The 16,760-nt window shown below is 39.4% G+C and overlaps 1 protein-coding gene across 1 annotated transcript in view; it reads left to right on the top strand.

Moving 5' to 3' along the window:
* The window catches only part of LOC140943328 (uncharacterized), a 48,096-nt gene extending 40,399 nt beyond the window's left edge, over positions 1-7,697 (top strand). The window contains exons 2-5 of the mRNA XM_073392411.1: positions 4,139-4,215; positions 5,427-5,555; positions 6,745-6,941; positions 7,617-7,697. Coding sequence (XP_073248512.1) covers positions 4,139-4,215; positions 5,427-5,555; positions 6,745-6,941; positions 7,617-7,689 — 476 coding nt within the window. The 3' untranslated portion in view covers positions 7,690-7,697. The remainder of the gene's footprint in view (positions 1-4,138; positions 4,216-5,426; positions 5,556-6,744; positions 6,942-7,616) is intronic.
* The last annotated feature ends 9,063 nt before the right edge of the window (positions 7,698-16,760 follow it).

Below are 16,760 nucleotides of genomic sequence, written 5' to 3'. Positions count from 1 at the left end.
TAAAAGTCTAGAATAAACAATGAAAAATATTTTCCAATAAAATTCATTAGCTGTATATCGAAAAGTGTCCAAAACCTGAACCTGACGTCTTCGCAAAAAGTGATGCTTGTAATGAATGTGAGAAGCATTTTAAAAGCTTAAATTAAACTTGGATGTTGTAGTCACGATCGTGTTTTGAGCTAATTTTATGAATGAACAAACTCAAAACAATAGACAGAGAAGCCGTTTCTTGAAAATTTTTATTCAAAATCCAAAAAGTTAATCCTTGAAAGCAATTCGCAAAACACTATCTGGATTGTGGATCCATTCACGCAAGTGAAATCGGCTAAGCACATGGTAGCCTGCGAGCAAGCTAAGCACATGGCAAAATTCAACACAAAATCCATCTCAAATCAGGGCACATTTTGTAATTTTTCTTTAGTGCCGAAGAGAAAAATTTATAAAACGTCTATGAAACATTTAAAAATACAAAAATTCCCTTTCATAAACGTAATTGTCTTGGCCATAGAGTGCAAAATGTACCTGAAAAAAACTTCACTGCCTTGGTTGCATTTCACAATTGCAACAGACCATGCGCTCCGTCGTGAAGAAAACAAGGTTGAATTCCTCGAAGGACGATTTCTTGATGAAAAGCTTCCCTTCCTCCACAAAAAGAAAGCTGAGCATTCTTTTGATCTTTCTCTTTCCATTTTTGTCTTTTAACGATGTATTTTAAATCTTGAAATGCAGAACTCTTGTCTTAAAACATCTGCATGGTGATCGCGCGGCAGCCATTTTGTTGAAAATGGATATCTGTCACTAAGGTTTCCAAATATGGTAAAAGCAAGAGAGGATAAAGGGGACAGAGAAGGCATCCTCCATACACACCCTATTCCATAGGTAATTCGTCTCCAGTTATTTTTAAGACCACAGATCCCAGGGAGGATTAGACAACAGCCAATCACATAGCGCGAATGTGTTCCGCGTGGATGACCCACGACCAGAGCCACGCGTCCTTCACGAATTGAGGCAGAAAAAAATGGCGGAAGACGCGGAGAGCAATATTTCTTTTCGTTTTGTCGACGAAAACGACTAAAGAGAGATTTCTGCTAAAGCTGTGTCAGCGAAACGGAAATTAAAAAAGATTCGCCCTTCCTCTCTTGTATAGAGCTAACAGTACAGCAGGGAAATCCTTAACACAGTGAATATTCTCTCAGGATCAGTTAAAAGAGAGCAATTTCTGGTTTGATATTTATTCTTTTATTAGTCTTTTATTATTCAACAAAAATAACACTTGGTGTCCTATAATAATAATAATTTAATAACTTCTAGAGCGCTATTTACATTCACTGATCAACAGCGCTTAACAACTTAAAAAAAATACAATAAAATTCAAATTTGTAAAACTAATTACTTGTACATGAATATTACTTGCTATTTACTTTGTTGCACAAACGACCGGTTTCAATAGACCGGCGAAATTTCTCATTTTATTAAAGCACTGAGGTTACGATAACTTCGAGTTAAACTGATTTCACGGGTTGTCAAAGAGTCGAGCGATTCCCTTTTCCCAGGGGAGCGCCGACTCATTTCGCTTCGGGGGGTACTGTCTAAGTTCTTGCTAGATAACTCTAGTTTTTCAGCCCCCCCCCCCCACTTCCTGATAATTATTGCACAGTCCCTAAAAGTGAATATTCACGAGCATTGAACGCAAGTTACACGTTTCAACCCCCTTATGAGTTTCTGGTCATACAAAGAAAAATTTTTATAAAAACTGCATTTTGTGTAATATTATTGTTATTATTATTAATTGCTGCCGGGCATCAGCCGGCAGCAGACCATACTCTTGATCCATTTGAGATTTTTGGTTCGATTGTTGGATGGTTGGATGGTTGGATGGTTGGATGGTTCGATGGTCATCTGTGACTGTAGCCTGTTCTAGGCTCCGAGATGGTGGTGGAAAGTCGTTCAGTAATAAGAAATGCCTCTTATTTTCGCTTTACTTTTAAAATACGTTCCCACTATACTATCTGAGAGGCTGGCACAGGCTACTGTGACTGCAGCGCTGTGTCGTCAGCGGTTTGCTTAGCTGCGGCGCCGGTTTTTCTCTTAGGAGCAACCCGCCATTTTGTTTTGCTCTCATGTAAGATCTTTGCAGAAATCGTAGTTTATCGGATGCTTGCTGTCTTTTTAAACGGCCTAAACGGTAAGAACAGTTCAAGACGTATTGTACGGAACATTTTTTCGGGTTATTTTTTTTATTCAGGTTTCAAGATTAGTTATAACGAGTATTCTTTTGTCACACAGATTGTTATCTCGGTAATCAGGATTGTAAGTTACATAAGTGAACGGCATGTGCTGTACATCTACCTGACCTGTGAATAAACAAGTTTTGGCCTTTACGTCATTTGTTCGCAACTCATCTCATCGATCCTGTGTACGATGATTGTTCGATGAAGAAACAGCCTATCAGCACTGCTGTTGTTTTAGAATTTTGTGAATTATTGAAATGAATTACAAAATGGTATTGAAACCTTAGCCAGTTATATGAATGTAAGCATATTTGTCATCGTGATCGGTTCATTTTTTATATTACGCTCTGATTGTTTCATAATGCCAGCAAGTCTAAGTTATTGACTTTAATGAAAAACAATTCATATATTCAACTGTTCTACAAACTGTCTTTTTCCTATTCGCAGTTCGCAACTAACGGCAGCACTTCCCTTCTCAATGAGAACTTCTAGTATTATTATTAATATTGTCACTATTACTGGCAAACACTCTTATGAGGAAGAATAGCAATGAAAAGAGAATCAATGATATTCAGATACAGTGGCTTTGAAATTTGTGGTTGAAGTATGCCGGGAGTAGCCTGTGTACAGACATCCCCCCTCCCTCAGGAAAAATCGGGAGAGGAGACGTCTGTAAATCGGCGACGATAATCGTGTTCCCGTTTCCCCGGAATGTTGGGGACAGCCTCTGATTGCTTGTAATGTTAATGCCATGACGCAAATAATTTCCGGTGTTGTGATTGGTAAATGAACCTCAGGATAGATTCCCCGGGGAAAAGCTCAGCCTTTGTGGACATTCATATTTGTTTACCGGTATTTGTATTTCGGCTCTCTCGAAAAGGCATGAAAAGTTAAGACCACCGATGTTTGCTGCACCGGTTGTGGGTGCGTCTGTCTGTACTAGTCGGTATTGTAAATAAAATAGAAGGCATACAAAATCCAACGTTAACAGCCAAGGTAGGGCAAGCTTACCCCCAAAAGATTCTATTTATAAATTGATTATTTGAAAAAATGAATCCGTTAGTCGTTCCCGTAACTGGTGTCAAATTTAAATCGATATTCCTGTATGCGTAATGAGCAGTGAATATTTTAAGAGAACTTCTCGGCATTTTTGTCAGATTGAAAATCTTTGAATGGATTAAATGTCTTTTAGAAGACATTGACATCAAATTCAGGGAAACTGAGCTGGTAGAAATTTCGCAACTGAATCGCGTGTGAATTCACGGCTCATTACGCATGCAAGAATGCACACAGAGATGAATCTGAAATCTACAACTTCCAACGGTTCAACTTTCGAATAATAAATACATTAATGGGATCTTGGGAGGTACGCTTGACCTGTCTTGACTGTAATCAGAGATCTTGTATCTGGATTTTTGGGTGGACATTGCGTGAAGATGTTCGGCTAGCCTGTGCACAGATGCCAGAGCTATTTTTCGACCTGCATGTTCCTTTTCAACTGTCACCGAAAGAACAAAATAATTTATGCAAATGTATACCGGAACACGATTAACGATGGCGATTCACAGACGACTCTTCTCCCAATTTTTCCAGAGGGAGGGGGGGACGTCTGTACACAGGCTATGCCGGGAGATGTCGTTAATAGTTTTGTACTAAAACTATGGAGTACCCAGCCTTGAAATATGTTTAAGGTTGTGCTTTTCTTTTCAAGTTTTTTCTCATCAATTGAACCAAACCATCAATGGGTTAGCTGTGTTGTCATTTCCATATTCTTACCAAAATTTCTGCTGTTATTTACAACTCATGCTTTTTGCCTGTGGGTTTTCAATGTTTTCTATTTATCAATGAACTCAAGTAGTATACTTGGTATTTTGTAAACATACTAAACTATTTTCCTTTTATTCTAGCTGATGCTTTTAGACAGATATTCCACTCACTTGATGTCTGGCATAAGACAAAAGGAATCCGGAAGTGTCTTTCAAATGTGAGTTAGAGTTGATATTATATTTACAGTGGCCACAAAGAACAAATTTAGTGTAATTCTCAGGGCTCGAAATTAACGGTAACCCGTTAACCAAAGGTTAGTAGTTTCCAGCGTTTGGTTACTAAAAATGAGCCTTACTATCCCGACACGGTTAGTAAAAATTTCTGTCATTGAAAATGTTACACCTGTTTCTTTTTTACGTAACATTGTGTTCTATCTCGACCAATTTATTGTTCTGAAAGATATGCTTACAGCATAATCGAACAGAACGAAAAACGCACATTTCACAGAACTCAAGGTAACCAGGCTTTTGAAATGGGTGGGGAGATCTGGACGCAGCCTAAAAAATGTATCTTTTGCAAGTAGCTCGTTCACACCCTGCAACCTATTTATTATACCGATCAAATACAGAGATGCTTGGATAGTTTTTTCAGAAAAAGGTCGTCGCCCAAAATTTGTGAAGAGGAAATGGAAGATCGAGAACAACGACTTTCAGTTTCAAACACTAAAGAAGGCTCCCGCGCGGAGAACGTATGAAGAAAGAAAGAACTTTCTACCAAGCCAGGAATCGAAAAAGGCATTCATCTGGCTGCAGTTCGATGAGTCTCAACAAACAACGTTTTCAGTGTTTATGGTGATTTTCCCGCCCTCGCGTAACGTAATTAAAAGGAAAATGTAAACGAGCAGTAAATTTTCTATATCATTATTTCGTTCTGCAGATCATCATTAAATTTGAACCAATCCATCCATTCGTTGGGTTGCCCCATTTAGTAGCAGTACTTTCAATAGTTAAAGAACAGATTCTTGGATAATAAACTTTATAATTTGGTTAGTAATATTTATGTCCACTAACCCGAAGGGTTAGTTATCCAAAAAATTAATTTCGAGCCCTGATTCTTTCTAATATGTGACTCTGTCCAATGTATTGGCAAGACTCTTTCCTAGAAATGGAACATAAACATACATTGTGCTGTCATTTGTAAATACGCCCATGTAGTATCGTTCACTGTTGTATATTTCCAGGATAATCAAATCATATCTTTAACCAATGGGCCAGGAATGGACTAGGAAATGTTGTTAACATCATCTGTAGAGAATGCTCAAAGTTTGACAATGATGATTGGACTGTCAATGTAGGTTTATTTTTTTGAGTTGTTGCATTTATCTCTGCCGGAGAAAAAAATTTAAGGCTTGTTATTGATCTTCTGCAGGTGGGAAGTGCAAAGGGGATGGATAAAGTGGCCCTTTGGTCTGACCACATTGTTAGACACTTTTGGCACTGTTGCAGTCTGGCATCTGAAGTCGAAGGCAATGACCTAGAAGCTCTGAAGATATTGAAGGTTTTTCCAATTTATCATCTTTTTTAAAGAAATTAATAACAGGGTCACCAGTAAGAGGCGATGGGTCTAGCTACTATGAATGTGGCCCCCAGCTACACTCAAAGGAAAATAGAAGAAAAGTGGAACCAATGGAAACCCCCCGTTGTTTGATTCTGTTTACTTATTGTATATATCCAGCAACTTGAAATCTTAGTGACAGCTCTGAATCAATTTTCAAAGACTTTTTTGAAAATTATTACTTAACAATTAGTTCATGCGTCAGCGTGCGTATGTCGAGATATTGAGCACGCGGGAAGTTTGGAGAGCACGAAAGAGGCGTAAGAGTTGCACGAGACACAGCCGAGTGCAACTCTAGCCTCTTGAGTGCTCTCCAAACTTCCCAAGTGCTCAATATCTCGACATACGCACAGCTGCAGCATGAACTAATTGTTTTATAACATTATCAAAGCGATCAATGCATCAGTTAACTTAAAATTTTATTATTGTAGGGCACGCTCAAAGCAGTACGCGTCAATGTTTACGTGAGTATATTTTTTTCCTCACAGTTAAGCTTATGTTTTTATCCTGAAACTGAGAGAACGTGTACTCTAAAATGATTGTAAAATCCATAGTTAGGTGCCGGAAAACTATTAACTCACCGAAGAATTGTTTTTGAGAGAAAACAACTTTGCAAAGAATGATCTCACGCCATAGCCTGCACAGCTTGTGGAGATGACAACAACAACAACACTCACCTCTTTTCCTTACTATCGGTTAACAAATTCAAACGTTTCCTCTTAAATTTCCTTATGAAACACATGCTAAACGCTTTATCGTGTACTGCCGAGTTATGGATGAACTCAGGAGACTCAGGATTGCTAAGCTCACAACAACTCGAGGAATTAAAAATAATTTATTGACGTCATCAGCGTGCTCAATAGGAATATGAAGCACGTTCGCGCTATTGAATTTGGTTAGGGGAATTTTCTAGCTATGTTATAAATGTTTTTTAGGGTTCTACATAGAGGTGGGGACCTCGGATAGGCGAAGTAAAATGTGGTGGGTAACCCCATCTATCATATACATGTAACTGTGATCAAATTAAAATGAGAGATTATATGGACAAGCGGGATACTCCATATCAACAGACCCTATGTCATTATCATCTTGTTATATCTGTTTCATTGAAATTTTACTATTATGAAATCAGGATACCTGGATCTCACTATTACACCATGTGTGCAATCAACATGAGTGGGCTGATGGCCATTGTGACCACGAGACAATCACTGAGGAAAACCACCAGCTTCCATGGTTTGACAGGAGATCCAAAGAGTTTGAGGCACTGCAAAAAATTATCCTGGATCCTGACCTTCTTGAAAGTTTTAAGTACTACACCAGATTCAGGTACAGGAGCGGATCCAGAATTTTTTTTGGGAGGGGGTGCACTCGTCTCTTGCTCTACTTCAACACCAATAAACCACATAGTTTTTTTTTTTTTTCGCGGAACACCAGTTGTATTAGAAAACCGCAGGTCATCTCAGGTGGGGGTGCGTACCCCCTGCACCCTCCCCCTAAATCCGCCCCTGAGGTATATACACTGCAAGGGGAACCCTGTTTTCATAAGAAAGACTAAATATATTTCTTATTTCAATACGTTGGTTTATTCAAATATAATGTTTATGGATGAATGTTGTGGTCTTCAAAGAAAAAATATTTTGGTTTGTATTCCTGTCTGCTTGGTCCTTGGCAAAAGAAATGTGTGGAGGAAACTTTGAAGAATAATGTGTTGATGAATACTGTTTCAATAACTCCAAGCAACCCCATTCATTAAACTAAGCTCAGTAACATTAATGTTATCAGGCTTAGTCAAGGGTTTATTTTTTATTGCCACTGCGGACCTTGTGAAAACCTTCTTAAGGTGTTGGCTAGCCCCTAAATGCCTTTCTATGTCAAGCTCAATTTATTGCCTTTTTTATGTACATTTTAAATTATATTTTGAAGTAATTTCCTCCTCAAAGGGAAGATGATTAAAGGGATAGGTCTAACCATGTTTTTCAAAAATAGTTATTTTACTTCCAGGCATACAGGCGCATTAGAACGAGCCAACTCTCTGTCGTTGATGTTTGCCAGCAAGAGAATTTCCTACACGTAAGTACCGACACTTCATAGTTTAAACATTCATAATATTTATATTATCTGTAGCCTGAAGAGAAGCTCAAATTGTTGTGTACTTCAAAAAATTGCACTGCGTGAACAAAGATCTCATGGAACACTGTCTATTTTGATCAATTGTTCTTTTTGGGAAAAAAGTCTACAAAGCAAGAAAACAACTAACTGCCATTGACTGGAACTATCACCTCGATATTCCTGAACAAGAAGATGTGCTAGGCGAGGTTGCTGTGACCCGGAAGTACAACCAAAGAAAAAAGAGTTGGAATGTGAAAATTGTAAAGCAGGCCAAAGACTATGGTTATATTTGGATGCTTCTGGCTAAAGTGTTTCGGCTACGTGTGGAGGATAATGAAAATATGCAGAGGGCGGTCCCAATGGAAGCTGATGACCCAAGGAGGATAGCCCCTACAATTGCTGTGGTACCACCCCCACTCTCACGCGAGCTCTTTATTCAGCACAGCAGCAGGTTTAAGAAAACCTAGGAAACATGATGTAAAATATGGAACAAATATGGAACATTTATGTATTCGTGTGCAGTGTAAGCAAATATTCATCAAAGAAGGACTGTCAAGTATGATGCACAATAAGCAACAGTGATGTTTTTGACAATAAATTGATAATAAATATAACCTATGAGAATTGTTTAATAATTTTAATGCACAATATATGAAACTAAATAATGCAAAAGTTAACCCAAGACAAAGGATTGGTTAGTAAATGTGAATACCGGAGTAGATTGGTCCTTATTGAACTAACCGTTGGAATCCGTTTTTGTGAGTCTAATTCTCCATATTATATAATTTGCTTGCACTGCCACAATACAAATGCAGCTGTAATGCTATTGTTTTCATAGGGCAATATTCACAGGGGTACTAAATCCAGCATAACTTTTTTTGAGGGGGGGGGGTATGGCATGAGGTTGAACAAACTAACTGCATTTAAAAATTCCTCGTAGAAACCTATCAAAAAGTTATTTCCATTTTAGCGAGGTTTGAACCCCATGTACACCCCAGTTGAGGAAGGGTAGTGCTCTCGAATTTTCCATACACAGCATGAAGGGCATACCCTTCTTTTGTGTTTTCCACGGTAGCCATATTCTTCAATTATATAATGACGACAGGCAGCCTTTCGGAAGGCCCTTTTGCTATTATCTTGACGGTCGTTTCTGATATCGCCTGAACACCTTATACTTAATTGCAAATAATCAGGGTCAAGGCATAGCTTGCGAAAGCGTGCACTAAGTGAGACACAGTCTCGAGAATTACAGCACCGGTTCTCAACCTCCTGCGACATTCTGCGACAATGTCCACATTTGCACCACTCAGGCACTGGTTCACTTGACCTTGCCAGAGATGCTGTTGGCGATGGCCTGAAAGATGATGGCCCACATGAAGTTGATGTTCCAGATATGCTCGAGTCTGAGGCTGGGGTGGATGCAGGTGTAGGTTGGGCGGGGTTCGGTGGTGCTGGACTTGACACTTCTGGGGGGGATAGAGAAAGGGCAGATGGGAGACTGGCATCATCATTCTCATCTTCTGGGTCCTCCTGGATAAGAAGCATATCTATAATATAGTCCATGCTGCCCATTCCCCTCTGTAGAGCTCTTGCAGCAAGTTTTTTTGGTAGCTCCTCATCCAGGGTTTGGATAAACTCATGTGAGGTTGAAAAATAGTGCAATAATTTGTTAGCATAGCTGGGCAATTACTTTTTATCACATTCTGTCGAAGCTTGACACGTACACTTTTTTAAGAGCGTAATCGACGAAAAAAAAACTGGTAAAAAGGGGACTTACCCCGGGGGACTTCCCGAAGAAATCTTGCACACTTCAGAACGTGAAAGACAAACGAGACACCAAAATAAAAGACAATTTGCTCCATTTAGGGGAAGCAACAATCAACAACTTGTACTAGGGAAACTTACTAGTTAAAGGAATAGGAGATGAGATTTTTGAAGGACTATCTTTTATGCCATCGACTATGAATTATAATTCAGTATTGTACCTTCACTCGTCGATTTTCCATGTCTCGTTCTTGCTCCTCCGTAAGACCATTATCCGGTTGGCCTGGCGGTCCTTGCACGAATCCCCCCATCCTTGGGATGCCACGGATGCAGCCTTCACATGATAAAAAAGAAATCGCAAACTGTACTGGTACTTCCTACTAGCTAATTTTAGACCTCAACCGAGCTTTGTTTCCCCACCAAACGGGAAGGAAATAATGTTGACTAGATTTCGCGCAATCGAGTGGAATAAACTGCGGTAATCAGAAGTCCAGGAAGAGTAGAGCGCGATTCGCTGACTACAAAAGCGGCAAGAAAGTTGTGGCTAAATTAATACACGGATACATACCGCAAAAGAGCTACTTTGTTCCGAAGGAAGGCTCTTTTCTGCAAAAGGTTCGAACGAAAATAAAGAATCTCGATGAAGGTTTCGCAGCGCGAGTCGGCTTTTCACATGGGCTCATATAAACAAGGCTTTGCATCTGTCAAATGCAAGCATGCGCAGTAGCCGTAACACAGCTCCTTTAACTAGTAATAACCAAAGATTACGGAGTGCGGGCGACAACGATCGAATGTGAAAACGCTTTTGCTCCATCGCTATGCTTTGCGTAAGTTTCACGTGCCAGATGGCCAAACACGCGTGATCAGATTACGAGTGATAGCAGGTCCAAAACCACGAGATCAAATTGCGTTCTGTGCATTCCATTCATTCTTAGTCGAAGTCTAAATGAATGCTGGCTACATACATGCGACGCATGTGTAATAAAAACCTGGGCCCAGTTCCTTGAAAGATGGTTAAGTTGAATCCAGGATTAAGCCAAATTTCAAGCACGTCTAAGAACATGCAACTCGAGTTACAAAATACTGTTCAGCCTTTACTACGAGATACAGTAATGATAACACAAAATGTTACCCTAAGGAATACATAGGAATGTAAAATACAAAAACGGAACAAAATTTTAATCCTGGATTAACGCCAATCGGCCTTTAAGGAACCGCGCCCTGCAGATTAGGATTGCCGGCTCCTCTTGTCGTCCGCAATAAGCAACTCAACTGGGCCCTCTCCAGGTGGCAAATTTCCAAAATTTGCAATGGAATATCGGAGAAAGCCAAAAAAAATTCAACAAAGATAAATAAATAGTTTTAAAGAAGCATTCTACAGGTGCCCTAGAGGTACTCTCTTCTAGGTTCCCACTAGGTATTCTAACTGGGTATCGATCCCAATAAAATTAGCAATAATCAAAAGGTAGCGCAAGGCCTCTGCGGAAAGCCTATCTCTTCTCCGATTTTGTCTCAGGAGAGGGAGAATCTGTACACAGGCTAAAGACTGTGACACTGTCACTTCAATTCCCGTGTCCGGTCCGGTTGCTTTCAGTGTTCTTCAGGTGAGCGTAAGAGGCGCCCAACAACACACATCCTGTTTTTCTGCTTACGTTGACCCCGCGTTGAGAAATTTACAATGTTTAAGCGATTTTTTCTGGCCTAAACTATTCGGCTATATGATCTTGATTTTTGCAAGCGTCGTAACTTTAAAGCCAGCAACGTACAAAAACCAAAAAGAATCACGCCGACCAAGAAACTCTCAACCTCGTTCCCAGGATTCACTCTCTCTCGCTCCGTGGGGACGGGTAGGAGAGAACCCTGGGAACGAACTTGTGAAACTCTCATTGATTACTTACTGTAGTTTGAAATACCCCAAAACAAAAGTCCTGCCCAAAACGCGTCACCTATACTGATGTACTGACATGTGCAAATATCGGCGATCACGACGGCCCCGTATGACAAACTGAACATTCGTGCAGAAAGAAATAGGATTTCTACCGCGATTGGCCTTAAGCGCAACTTTCAGCAGGAGAAATGCATTAGGGACTTTGAGTCACTCCCTCTCAGTATTATGAAAAATAGAACTGATCAATTAGCTTGTATCTGATGCATCGAGCGTCAGGCACCCCTAAGACGTACATCAAGCCGAATTGATGAAAACGTGTTTTTTACACTGAAAACGCACAAACTATGCAGCCCAAAGGAATAAACAGAGAGGATGACCGTTAAACCATTTATGTACTTATTGATTTCATTATTATTATATTTTAATTTATTTTATTATCATTCGTATTAAAATTCTGATTTTATTTGTTTATTTGTTTTTTTTTTCAGTTGCCAAATTATCTCGTTTGTCTGAATCGTCTCTCATTATTAGCCTAGTTGGTTTTTTTTAACATTACCTTTTTATCAAATTTCCAACTGGCCCTATCATGTAGAGCCTTAAAGCAGCTAGAGATGACCAAGTTGAGAGTGTCTTTTTAGATCTTGCGTCTTGGGGTTAGACACATTGCCGGCATAATTTCGGGCATAATGGCTGTTACGTGGGTAATCTTTTAGAGGACGGGTAGCTTGCAAACCAAACTTATCCCTTACCCCTTTATTTACTAATCTTTTAATAGACAATATTCGTATTCCCCAACGGTCCTGGGACGAGTAGGTCTTGAGCATGAATCGGCAAGGATAATACGGGGAACTTCTCACTAAGAGGACAAACAAACATGAGAAAACTACGGCTGAGTTGTCGGAAATCAAGGAAAATGTTTAACATTGGAAAGTTCCAGAGAGCTTATAGGCTTAAGGAATCATTATTTTAAAGAGTAAAAAAAAGATCTACTCGTCATTGCTGAGAAAAACAGCACGCCTAACCAGATATTGAAGTGGTTTGTGAGCGATTTTGTCAGCTTCGTACCCAGGCCTGTTCGCGCTATCAGAGTGACCGGAGGAGGCTTGGAACCGAACGCGATAGCGCGAACTTTCCCGACAAGCTTGACAGGTGACGTCACATCCGAAATCGCCGAGGACGACTGGGAACGAGGTTGCGATTTTGTAAGAAATGCTAAGATGGTCTCAAAATCCCTGAGGACTTTTTGACATGGACGTATTTGTCGAAAGCCTACAAGAAAGTACAAACACCTACTTTGCAGCTGACATTTTCTAACGGAGCGGATACAAAATCTTGCGTGTTTTGAAATAAACCGAACAAATACGCTCGGTGGATAATTTCTGCCAGGACGGGGCTCAGCGTTCTGCACGCAGTCCTTGCATTTGTGTTAGGAAGTTGAATCAGTTTGAACACTCGACGATGACTTGAAAAGTAAAGTTTATTCATAAATTTAGGTTTAATACATTATTTATCAAAATATTTGCTCACAACTGAGTACAAAACAGGACAAAAGCATGCGCATTTTACTCGACACGAAGTCGAACTCGGACTTTTGTACGGATGATAATAATGAGCAGTTTAAATTCCATTTTACAGATAAACACACAGGTAATAAAGAAGAATAAGAAATGAGAAATTAAAAGGATTCGAATATTGATATTTTGACACAATTTACCGGCCATTTTCGATTCTAGATTAATTCCAGTCGCTTCCTCTTTTGGCCTCGTGGCTTTTTAAACTTTATTGTTAGTACGACCGGCGCGCTCTTCCCACAGTTTTGTTTTTTGTTTTCCCAATGTTTGTTTGTGTTCTCGACAAGAAGTTACCCGCATTAGCCTCGCATTCATGCTCAAGGCCTTCTCGGCTTACTCGGACCGTCCGGGAATACAGATATTGTCTATAGGTACCTCTTCAGTAAAGCCCCATTTAAAAAACAGGCAACTCATCTTACAGACGATAGAAATGTCATCAAAATGTTCATAACTCAACTGGAACTAAGAGCAGTAGATCAGAAAAACGCCTTATCAAAATTCCGACAGTTAAGTAAAAACTGAGAACAACCGACAAAGGAAGTTGGTTTGACATTCTTTGTCAGCACATTTAAAGACCAGGAAAAAGCGAAACGATAGCTATCATTTGCGGAACTGTCGGTGTTTCCTATGACAACAACAACAACACAACATAAGCTTTATTTGCATGAGCCAGTTGGGAAGCATCAGACGATGGTAGAGCAGCTTGGGACGCCAGGGACCTTGAAACTTTTTTTGACTCATTGTGTAGAAAGGCTGCAAAGCAAAATACATACTTTGTCAATAGAATCGTATATCATGATCTGGATCAATTCCAAGGTGATAGCGATTCACTTAAAGAAATGATGAAGCAAGCATCTTTGGACAGTTAAATAGCGGCTGGTGCAAGGTGTAGATCGGTGTAGTTTGCTCTCTCTCACCCTACCCGATTACCTATGATACTTCTTTTATTCTGCGGTTGGAGTTTGATCTTATTATTTAATATTTAAAGTAAAACGAGTCTTTTGACACTAGAATGTAAAGAAATTGAACGACAAAAAAAGCATCACAACTGTCACAATTTTAAAAGCTAAGTTTAGTTTGGAGTAGTTTGGAATGCGTTCCAATATACAAACACTGTTCGAGTTACATCGAATTTACAGTGAATTTACATGTAAGTGACTCCATATTTTTAAACAGCTTTTGATGGCTTACCTCCGATAACACCCAAAGCGAATGATCTGTCCTCTTGGTGCTCTGCAACGAGGTGCAAATGCTGAAGACCTTCGTGGGTTCCTCTCTTATATATGCATGGTCTGGGTCACGTACAGGATTGTGTTTGTGTCGTGTTTGCATCACGTTTCGTGCAGAGTTTACAGGAACATCCACTCAAACAGGGTCATTAAACAAACATTCTCTTCAAATATCAAAAACAAAACTTTGCATCTTTATGATGCAAATCGAATAGAATTGAATATCAAATTATGTCAATATCTACATAACAAAATCCTAAAACGTCTAATTGGTAAAGGAATTAACTCTTAACCCTTTTGGGCCTTCAGTTATAGACCGAAATGACAGATTATTTTCAGTACCCTCTCCTTTCAGATATTTCAACAGCCGCCGCCCCTTTTTTTCTGATTGGAGCGGGGGAGGCTGCAAACAGCAAACAGGCTGGAGCCCATAGGCTCCTGACACAGTCGCTAATAAAATCCCAGATCAATTTAGGTTTCTAAGAAACTGGCCACCTACCCCTCCCCTAAGCTAACATTAGGGGTAGGTACCCTCCTCGGGCGCCTCCACGTGTAAGTCGTTATCGAGAGTACTCCCCTCAGCGTATAATTCCTTTCAGCGTTGACACCTATATATAGTCTTTAGTGTCGTCACGCAACTATGACACCTAACATGTCATTGGGGTAAAAATCCTTCTGAAAAACCGGAGGTAAGCTATATAAGGCGTATAAGCTTCCTGCGTGGGAAGCTAGGAAAGCCTAGGAGGGTCTTCCGACTTCCGCCTTTCAACTTCCACAACGGTCGTGGGGAATCACTATTTTTACTGCAAAAAGTGGCAGCGGTTTTCTAGGCATACAAATTCAACAGGAATACTCCTAACTCGATAATACGAAAGCCGAGGAGGGTCTTCCGACTTTGAAGTTCAGACTTTTCATCACTTCCATCGAAACGTTCCAATTTTCACCACTTCTTACTTCCCAGCGCAAAATGGGCTCGTTTTCTGCTGCTCAAGTGCGGACATATTTTCTGAAATCAAGACAAACTTGACGGCTAACTTCAAAGTACAGACAGACCACACGATACTGGTGTGAAACCTTTAAAAACCTTTTAACATATTGCTCTAACGAGAAGAGTATCTCTTTGAGTAATGTTACACTTTGAATTACAATTGTACGATAGGTGGGCATTTTCTCGTTGCAAAATATAGTTCAGTTAACATTTAGTGGAAGAAACATTTTAACTCCTTATAGAAAGGAAAAAATTTATCCCTTTCGGTCGGAAGGCGGAAGTCGGAAGGCGGAAGTCGAAAGTCGGAAGTTGGAAGTCGGAAGATCCTCCTCGGTTTTCGCAGAGTGAATGTACGCGAAGTTTAAAATTAAAGGTTTAAATAATTCAAGGTTAAATTAGGGCATTTAAAATGAGGTTTTTCCTGATAATTTTTTATTGAAGTACAATCATAACGGTCCAAACGTCAACTGTAAGAGATATTTGAAATGAATGAGAAAAATATTATTGCTAGATTTCTTTTCTTAAACCCGCTACCAATTTGACAATTATTTAAGAGTTTTAGCAAAATGGTCGTGACATATCACGTGACTTATTAACACAATATTTATACTTTAAAATGTTAAGGACGCCAGTTCTTTATGTGTGGCAAATTTTGATTCAGCTCCATAACCTGTGCCGAAGTTATAGCCAGTAAATCAATTTCGAAAGGTAAACCTATTAGACCTAGTCCGTATCAAAGGGGCTGTGTCACGGCAGTCCGGTTCTTTTTTTTTAATTTTGCCAATTACTCGCCCTCAATCGCTATGGAACTTAAAGTATGCAAAGAAATTACATGTAAATGACAAAATCAGAGATCTGAGACAAACAAATATGTCTCCTGAGCATTATTCTTGACGAGTTGCAAGCAGCAGGGATCAACTTTGTAAAACTGTTAGGCGGAACAGTTTTCAAAAACCCTAATTTCAATCCGTTTCAGTCTTCTTCAGTTTTGCCCATCCGTGGCATCTGTTGTTTCTGTTATGTTATTTTAACCTTCCTTTAAAGTTTTACGCGATTATTTTTATGTTCCTCTTAATTTAACGCGCATTTTGTAATTTCCTAATAGGCCATTTGCACTAAGAGGTCATGTGACATCGTTTTTATAAAAATGAAAGCTATATGATTTTGCCTTGGAAAAACAATTATTGGGTCATATCTTAAACAAAATAATAGTGATTTGGTTTTTCAAACCCGCACCATTTTCTTAAAATGAGTAAGTTTGTAGCCAGTCACGTGACCAAAATGTGATTTTTAAAATGTTGAATTACCTCTTTCTGAATGCGAATTTTGCACTTAAACTTCAAGGAAAATTTTGAAACGATGATGTGGTGACGTTTAGAGCACATCTGAGCGTAACTATCAAACATTTAACAAGATATAAGCATAAAGTAGTTTTGGCCGCCATGTTGGAGGGCAAGAGTATGCCCTTCAATATGGCGGCCAATACAAATCATACTACTTTGTTGAAAAATCAAAGTGCCATAAAATATCTCCCTTAAAGGTGTTTCCTCTCAAATTTCCGGTGTAAGATAATTTCTATGTGCTCTGTCAATTTCT

The sequence above is a fragment of the Porites lutea genome, chromosome 7 (genome assembly GCF_958299795.1).
Source record: "Porites lutea chromosome 7, jaPorLute2.1, whole genome shotgun sequence".
NCBI classification, from domain to species: domain Eukaryota; kingdom Metazoa; phylum Cnidaria; class Anthozoa; order Scleractinia; family Poritidae; genus Porites; species Porites lutea.
The sequence above is the reverse complement of the archived record's forward strand: the minus strand, read 5'-3'. Positions and strand labels throughout refer to the sequence as shown.